General features: G+C 44.5%; 1 protein-coding gene across 1 annotated transcript; it reads left to right on the top strand.

Annotated features, from left to right (window-relative positions):
• The first annotated feature begins 547 nt into the window (after positions 1-547).
• Positions 548-8,387, top strand: CLDND1 (claudin domain containing 1). Its single transcript, XM_052794326.1, has 5 exons — positions 548-843; positions 4,868-5,170; positions 6,401-6,508; positions 6,898-7,035; positions 7,144-8,387. The coding sequence occupies exons 2-5, from the start codon at positions 4,882-4,884 to the stop codon at positions 7,362-7,364; spliced, it is 756 nt and encodes a 251-aa protein (XP_052650286.1). The 5' UTR covers positions 548-843; positions 4,868-4,881; the 3' UTR covers positions 7,365-8,387.
• The last annotated feature ends 382 nt before the right edge of the window (positions 8,388-8,769 follow it).

The following is an 8,769-nucleotide window of genomic DNA, read 5'->3' on the forward strand; positions in this document are numbered from 1 at the left end:
CCTTTCGGCCGGCGAGCCGCAGCCGTTCTGGGAAGGAGCGGGAGAACTACATCTCCCAGCGTGCCCCGCGCGGCGGAGAGGGGCGGGGCTTGCCCTGGCCCCTGGCACGGCGGGGCGGAAGCGGCGCGGCGGGGCCGGGCAGGGGGTGCGAGGCGGCGCGGTTGTAGCCGTTGAAGGGGCGGTTGCTGAGGGCGGGGGGGGGGGTGGTGGTGAGGTGTTCCTCTCGGGTTTGCTGCCTGCTAACGGGCCCCGCCGGGCGGTCGCGCCCCCTCAGCAGGGCTCTCGCCTGAGAGGCCGGGGCGGTCGGGCTGGCCCCTGCCTTGTCCTGGCGGCGGAGCTGGGGGGAGGCGGGTCGGCGCCGTTTGGGCGGCTGCGGCCGGTGCCGGAGGGCGGCCCGGGTGGCCGGCGGGCTGTGAGGCTTCGCGTTGGCGGGGGGCGAGAGACGTTCTTGGGGTCGCTTACCGCGGCGGCTGCCGGCCTGGCCGTGTGCTGGCTTGATCCTGGGGGGGCATGGTGCTGTTGGCCTGAGGGCTTTTGAAGTCGTTTTTCTTTTCCCCTTACTTCTTAATGTTTTTTTCTTTATGAGTAAGCCTGGGAGGTTTCTGTGAAATAGTTTCGCGGTGAAATGATGATCTCGAACCATTCCGTTTGCTTTCTACTTCTAGATCACTTTTTGTGAACTGGTGGTGTTGAAGAAACTGAATGAATGGAACAGTTAGGGCAGATAGGAAGTTTGCATTTCACGCTCTCTGCTTGCCACAAGACACAGACGACACCGTGTCTCTGAAGGGACCTGCAATCGTTGGAGCTGTGTCCCCTGAGGGACTCTGAGGACCTCTGAAGGTAAAAAAGTGTTTGGTAGCATTCTTTCCTAACCCTGCATTGCCCTGAGTATTAAAAGGAGGATCCTGTTCAGTAGTGTTTCCAGCCCTCTCCCCACATTTACACTTTCTTTTAGGCCTTCTGCCTATTCTACTTTCCCACAGAGCAGTCAGATTGCAAGCATGTTTTCTGACAAAATGCCAGCAAAACCCAGCCTTCCTCTTTTGTGATGTCAGGTAAAAGGAGTTTCTTAAATGTGGTGGCCCACTGTTGGCTGAAGGGACTGATTGCTGTAACACGATAAAAATATGCATGTTTTTGTATTCCCTTCTGCCATGGTGCAGTAACTTCTTAAAATGCTTATCCATTCTCCAGTTGACTTTTTGCTAGAGTACTTGCTTTTGTGTTGTGGTTTGGTTTTTTTTTTATCTTTTTCAGCTCTACTGACTTGCCTTTTTTTTTTTCCTCCCCTTCTATGAAGTGCATGCATCTAGTCATTCCTTTGAATGTTGCTGCTGGTTTGGCCTTTGCCTTCTCTTTTGTGAGCTGGTGCTTTGAAATTTTTATGTGTCTCACTTCTTTAAATATGAGTGTAATTACAATATCCTGTGAAGCACTTCTGCTTGAGTGCCTGTTTACTACTGCCTTGTGTTGTCTTATATTCATTGCATAGCTTAGTTTCAGCCATAACTTGTTTGAAATAGCTTCTGCTGGTAGAGTAAAATGTGCTGGCAGTGCCATATGAACAAACCTTTTGTAAAAACAATGAAGGTTCTTGCTGACAGCCTATAAAGACAAAGTATTTCTATTTGTTATCAATCTTTATGTCTTTATAATTAATGCTATCTTCGGTAGTTGTAATGTTATTTTTTGGCAAGTAAGTTTATTCTAAGGCACCTCCTACGTATTGTTCTGCATAGAACCTTTTGCAAAGTGTGGCATAATCTCGTAAACATGCAGTGTCTTTTTTCATGGTCTTCTCTGGTAACTACTTCTTAGTGACTATGCTTACTACTCCCATTGAGCTCTGCCTGGGGCTGGAAAGAGGGTTCTCTCTTTAACAGAGCAAAGGACGCCTCATTTAAGTGGGGGTGTGTCTACTGTAAACGAAGATGCATTGAATATACACAGTGAGTGGGCAGAGTAGTCAAGTCTACTGCACTATGGCAGGAAGAACTTCTAGTTCAAAATTTGCCTAAAGTGTTGTGGAATTCATCATCTTTTCTGTAAGCAGTTGAAGTGTTAGGCAGAAGCATTGAGGGGACCTTTATTATAAGGAATTGGGGGTGCACTCTTGCCTTGGCACTGTCTTGTCCGTACTGAAAATGCATGTGTGTTCTTTCTGGGACAAATGCCACACAAAGCCACCAGCTAGATTTTGGGGACTAGCCACCTCAGCTGCTTTCCACCTGGAGCTGTGCATTACAAGGATTGAACATCAGTAGATAGCCATGTCCCTTTTACCAAATGAGTAGTGAACACTGAACAGGCTTTAATTTACTGTTTGATGTTTAACCCTTCATTTTGCTTGTGAACGGCTGTTGGTTGCCAGCTGGCATCAAGTCTGCCAAGTCCACTGTATGATGCCAACACACAGAAGGCTGCCCAGAATGTGTGGTTGAGTTTTAATGATGCTCTGATAGGGATGTTTCCAGCACCAGTGTTCTGCACCTGGCAGCAGGGATGTTGTATCTGAAATTGAGATTTTTTTGAGCCAGTTCTTTTCTTTCTGTATGTTAGGTACAAAGTTGATAGGACTTTGTTATTGTAAGTATTTATATTAAAAGGCAGTGGCAGCAAACCAATGGCCTAATAATGTCCTGCTTACGTTCTTTTTCACCAGACACTACTCTGAGGCTGGAGCTTGTAGGTTCTTGTGATTCATCCTTCCAGAGAGAGCCCTTTCTAAAGAGAGGAGTCTGTTGCAGAGGGTTCCTCTTGTAGTGAGTGTGACTGCAATATAGTGGAAAATCCAGACCAGCCTGCTTGCCAGCCTGTTCTGCTGCTTGCCCTGAGACGGAGTTCCTAGAGGATCTGCTCAGCTCTGAGCTCAGCTGGGCAGGAGCTGGGCAACACAGCTTTGGCCCTGGAGACGTCACTTGCCCTGTTTGCTTTGTGAGAAGTTTGTGAAGGGGAGGGGATCCCTCAGTAATCTCAGTGGGGATGAATAGTGAGGTCAGATATTTACAGCAGCTTGCTCTCTCCCTATTCTGCTCATCCAATGTCCTGTGTACCTTGAGCTAGATATTATGATATTGAAGGAGAATGGAAGTACGTAACCAAGAATTAAATGCTGCACAGAGAATTTGCTTTAAAGTCTGGACTTGATACTATGTCTTCTAGGTAAATAAGCCCAGGTACGATGTTTTTTCCCTCTCAATATTTGTCCTAGCTTATAAAAGTTCACAGCTTGTGGATTATTATTTAAGCACAGTTGTGGTATGCAAACTTTGCAGTAGTTTAAATGGGTGCTGCTTGTCAGTTCACCAAAAATCAGTTCTGTTCTTGCTCGCTGCTAAGGATGCAGTTCAAGAACAGATATTACGAGAGTGTGCCTCATTTAATATGAAAATTAAGCATAGGGAATGATATGGGTACACATCATTTCTCCTCCCCAACCCTGTGAGCCAGTTTCAGCCAAATAGAGGAGCAGATGGGAGGGAAAAGAAATAAGAATGGCATTGTTAGCAGCAAATAATCAGTGCCTTTGAAACTCCCTGCTTTAATTTGCACCTTGTTTCATAGTTCAGAATTTCTTACTGGCAGGTCTGACTTGAATACTCATGTTTTCCCTTGTGAATGTTGTGTTTTAAGGCATTTGCTGTTTCCAGTTGTGGTTCATTCAGTTGCAAAGAAACTAGGCCAAAATATTTTGATCAAAGTATGTGGGAGAAGGGAGGTAGAAAAAGCAATAGACAAGAGCTGATTAGATAGTAGCTCGTGTCACCAGACTAGCTCTAGCTGCTGAGTTAATTTCAATTGATTTTTTTTTTTTTTTTGGCAAGTGCATCAGGCCTGATTCATCATAATCCATGAACTTAATCAAGCACAGAAAACACATGAGAACAACAGGCATCTGAGAGTCCTCTGACGTATTGCGCTATCTGTAAAACATTCCATGTATTAGCGATCAATTACTCATTAAAGTCACAGTATTGTCATAAGCGTAAGCATGTGTGGTATCTGTGTTTTCCCGTGCCTCCTTTGACCCTGAATTTATGCCGTTTGTGAGCACAACCCTGCAAAGGAGGGCATAAATGACCCCTCATACAGGGAGCCAGAGCAAAGTCCTCATGCCAGTTCATGAAGGCCTTTCAGTTTTGGAAGCTCTTGTCATCTCGTTCCTGTGGAACAGGGCACCCCCCCTGCATTGATTTAGTTCTTCAGAAATACCACTGTATGTATTGTGGCATTATTGCAGCATTTATCATAATTGCCAAATTTGTCTTTCGGTGCTTCCTTCATGTTCTGTCTCTAGCGCCTAGATACATTCCTCTGCTTCCCTAAGGCATTCCGGCACCTTGGCATCGCTGCCCTTTGTGAACAGTCTGGAAGAGCTTTTTTGGCGTGCTTGTGGTTCTTATCTTTGCTGTAAACACAAGCTGTGAAAGCCGTATGGGATGGCAGGCTAAAAATAACTTCTACCCTTGGTAATCTCTTAAGGAAAGATAAGTCTTCTGCCTGGGCGCTGTGGATGGATTCTCTGCGGTTCCCTACAATCAGGATCACAAATGGCAGAGAGCTGTGACATCTGCTTTGGGGACAGAGTTGCTGTTGCTCTGTCAGTTGCTGTCTCAGAGAGCAGCTAGTGCAGCGTGGCTGGGAGAAGGGTGATATCTGTGCCTTGAACTCTCAGATCCAGCGGATGCTGACTAGTGCTGTAGAGTTGCTCAGTGTTCTTTGATTCCAGCATGTTGGAGAAGGAAGACATGTATCCTGAGGGGACATTGCATAACAGCAATGATGTCACGAGTTTGACACTGCTAGGATAACTTTGTGTTTGCTGTCATAGGAGTTACTCACTTGGCCCTCTCTTTCGTTACAGCAGCCAAGGGTGCAATGATGGATAACCGTTTTGCTACAGCACTAGTAATAGCTTGTGTTCTCAGCCTCATCTCCACCATCTATATGGCAGCTTCCATTGGCACCGACTTTTGGTACGAATACCACACCCTGTCCCCAGCTGAGAATGTTAGTGAAGCTGGTAGGAGCATCTTGGAGGAATTTGTCAGTGAAGAGGCGGATGAGAAGACCTACACAGATGCGCTCTTCCGGTGCAACGGCACGGTTGGATTGTGGCGGAGGTGCATCACTGTACCCAAAAACTCTCACTGGTACAGCCCACCAGGTATCTCCAGAGCAATTAACACTTCTCTAGCTTGCCTGGGGTGGTATGTGTTAACTTCCTCAGAACATATTCATGCCACTTTGTTCCTCCAGAAGGCTTATTTCTAGCTTATGTAGTTTTTTTAATAAAGACAGTAAAGTGTTGAAGAAGCGAAAGGCAAAATGGCCTGTGGCTGTCAGTGCTACAGAATCTGGATTTGACATGATACTCGATCTAAATTTAGTCTGGTATAACTTGATTTTCTTTTGCATCTGCTGTCCAACTGGGGATACAGTTATAGTTGCTCTGCCAGTCTCTGTCTTTTTAGGAGATGTCCTGGGATCCAGCAATGGAATAAAGATACTACTTTATCAAGGGGGCACTCGTTCCTTTCAGCTAGTCAGTCATTTTGCTCACACATCACAGATGTCCCACTGTTGCATCAGCACGTTTTGGACTCCTTGTACTGTAGTGCTGGATATAGAATGAAATATTTGTATTCTTTTTCATGATGGTTGGGGGCTAAAAAAGTGTGATGAGCAATTATTTTAATTACTTCAAGGTAGATTTTGGACACTTACTGTGTGTGTGAAGTGCATTCATTTTGAACCCTCTCAAAAAAAAAATGTACTTTCAAACACTTTCTGGAGAAAAAACATTACATGAAATACTTTTGTTTGTGTTCCCCCCCCCAATCTCACCCATTGAAAATACTTATTTTGGAAGACACTTAAACTGGCTCCGCTCAATAGTATTCTCAAAGCAAAATCTAACTGAAGCGTAAAAGGGGAGAAATTTAGTGTAAAGAAGCAAGTATTTTCTGTTCTTTAAATAGTCCTTTCTATCTCATTTTTTAATTAAGTGTTTAGTACGATACTACATTCTGCACATGGAGATAAGCACAGCTTAGTTAAGGGAGTACAAGAATATGTAACAACATAGTTGAGCATCATATGCCGCATTTCTTTCCCGGTCTGTCAAGCATGGCATAGTTCTCTGTGGATAAGCCGGGTAAGCTTGAAGATTTTGTATGTGTGTATGCTGTGCCTCACTGTAATAACTATGTTATGCTAACTACATTATGATAAGGCATCCTACAGATCTGTCCTGAGGTAGTTTTTTCTCTCAAATGGAACTCTGAGGAGCTTCCCAGCTCAAATGGTTGGGAAAGGAGGAATTGAACAGCGGAATGGGGGAGACACCTAATGGTAATTTTTTCTTTTGTTTTTTTTTTTTTTTTTTCCCCCCCAGAAACCGATATGACTACAAACTGCATCAGTTTTTCCCTCTCTGATCAGTTTATGGAAAAGTACATAGAGCCTGGAAATCACAATAGTGGCACGGATTTGAATCGGACTTGTAAGTGTCTTTCGCTTCTGGCAGGTAGACAAGTAGGATAAAAAGAAAAAAAGACTGTTTCTCAAATACAGTCACTAGTGAGGAAAGCATCAGTATCTTGCTTTGCATTTACTGGTTTTTTTATAGTAGCACAGGCAGTAGGTCAAAGTTAAAAGGAAAACTTAGATGTGTTAGCAAAGTGTTTTGCCCGTGAATGCAGTACAGGAATTTGGGAGTTAACAAATTAAGTTCTTTCTTCTTCAGTAGAGCCTTTGGTCCTTTTTAGCTATGTGTAGAATGTCTGATGAAGCAGAAGCAGCATGGTTAGAAGGGAATGTAAGATGATGGGAGAAGATCAGTTTCTAGCACATCTTCAGTAAACTTGTCCTGTGTGTTTCTTTCATGTGCAGATCTCTGGCGATTGCAGTTTCTCCTGCCCTTTGTCAGCCTCGGCCTCATGTGTTTTGGGGCTCTGATTGGGCTCTGTGCTTGTGCCTGTCGCAGCCTTTACCCAGCCATTGCCACTGGAGTCCTCCATTTCCTAGCAGGTGGGTCTCGTGCCGTACACCACTTACCCTCCCTCCTCCAGAAGCTCATAGTGACAGCCAGAGCACTTCAACGATGAGCTCATTGTGCTTTGCTGCTTCCTTCCCCAGGACTTTGTACACTGGGCCTCGTTGGCTGCTATGTAGCTGGGATTGAGCTGCTCCATAAGAAGCTGCCCCTGCCTGATGATGTGAGGGGTGAATTTGGCTGGTCCTTCTGCCTAGCCTGTGTCTCGGCACCTTTGCAGTTTATGGCAGCTGCTCTTTTCATCTGGGCAGCTCGCACCAACAGAAAGGAATTCACTCTCTTGAAAGCGTACCGTGTAGCATAAGTGCTGCTACTGAAGTATTGGGTTTCCATGTTATAGCCTCTTCTCCCCCCAGACCTTACTACTTTTTTCTTTTAGTCAGAATTTTACCTTGTACTGCATGCTTCTTGCCAGTTTAGACAATTTAGCCTGCAGGCCCTGAAGACAAAGACCTCTGGGCTAAATGACAGAAGTCTGCAGAACTTGAACAGGTTTTTTAATTGGTTTTTTTTAAGAATTATTATTTTTTTTTAAGCTTCATTTGGTTGTTGACTATCCCCTTGGTTAGGTGTACATGCCCCTTCCTAATTTTATTAACCTGTCAGCCTGGAGGAAATAGGAGTGGTGTTGTGAGGTGGAAGAGAGATGGGAAAAAAAAAGATGCAGGTAGGCAAGAAGGGGAACCTCAGTGCACAAATAATAGATAATCAGGAGCTGTCTGCTGTGTGACCCAAGCAGGCAGTACCTACAGAGAGCACCCAGGAGACATGGGGGAACTCAGAAACCTCTATTATGGAAATACTGTAGCTAAATCAGTCCTGTAGCTTAGCTTTGGGTCTCTTATTCTGACTGGTTTGCTATTTTTTGTGGCTTCTGCCAAAACTGATGCAGGCAGAGCAGCTGGCTGTGGGAGTGCCTGCACAGCACACCATCCAGAAGTACGCGCTTGCTTTTGCCAGGGAGCGGGATAAGTTGGCCCACGTGGAGCTTTGTGCTGCTCTAGCTACACTGCTTCCAGGACCCAGGCTAATTTGGTATCTGCTCTACATGTGATTGTGCACTCTAATCTTAACTTGTGGTGCTTTTGCTTGCTGTGAAATAAGGCTTTCCTCTCTCTTGTGTTGGAAACGACCCCTCACAAGTTTTTTGTTTTTAATTTGGTTTAGTGTATGTGTGTACATATATAAACTTAATTTTTTTTAAAGGTCACCTATTTATCCTATATAGCAAACAGGGTTTTTTTAAAAGGTGCTGCTCTTTCCCCATCTTGCCCCAAACCTATTGTTTAAATGAAACAATAAATAAAAAAAAGCTCAGAAATTTTCACCATTGCATGAATCTGATGGGAGGATGAGGGAGTGGTCTGAAGTGAATTTTACTTGGGGAAAGAAAAGCCAATCTCTAGATTGTTCTTTGTTTTCAGGGAAATGTCACCAGAAACAAGTATGTTAAGATTTTTATTTTTTTTTAATTAAATTCTTGGGCTCCTGCTAACTTTAAATTTTCTCCTGCTCATCATTGGGGGGCACAACACCCCTTAATTTCTGATTAGTTCATGACTTCTACACGCACTTCTTCTAAAGCACTGCAACTCTAGCCAGACTGGGTGCCATGACTTATCTAGAAAACAGCGATCCAAGACTAAACTGTTTAATTCTGAGGCCTTAACTCCCCTCATTTCCTTACTCAATGCTTAATATAAGAAGTA

The sequence above is a fragment of the Harpia harpyja genome, chromosome 8 (genome assembly GCF_026419915.1).
Source record: "Harpia harpyja isolate bHarHar1 chromosome 8, bHarHar1 primary haplotype, whole genome shotgun sequence".
Lineage (NCBI taxonomy): Eukaryota > Metazoa > Chordata > Aves > Accipitriformes > Accipitridae > Harpia > Harpia harpyja.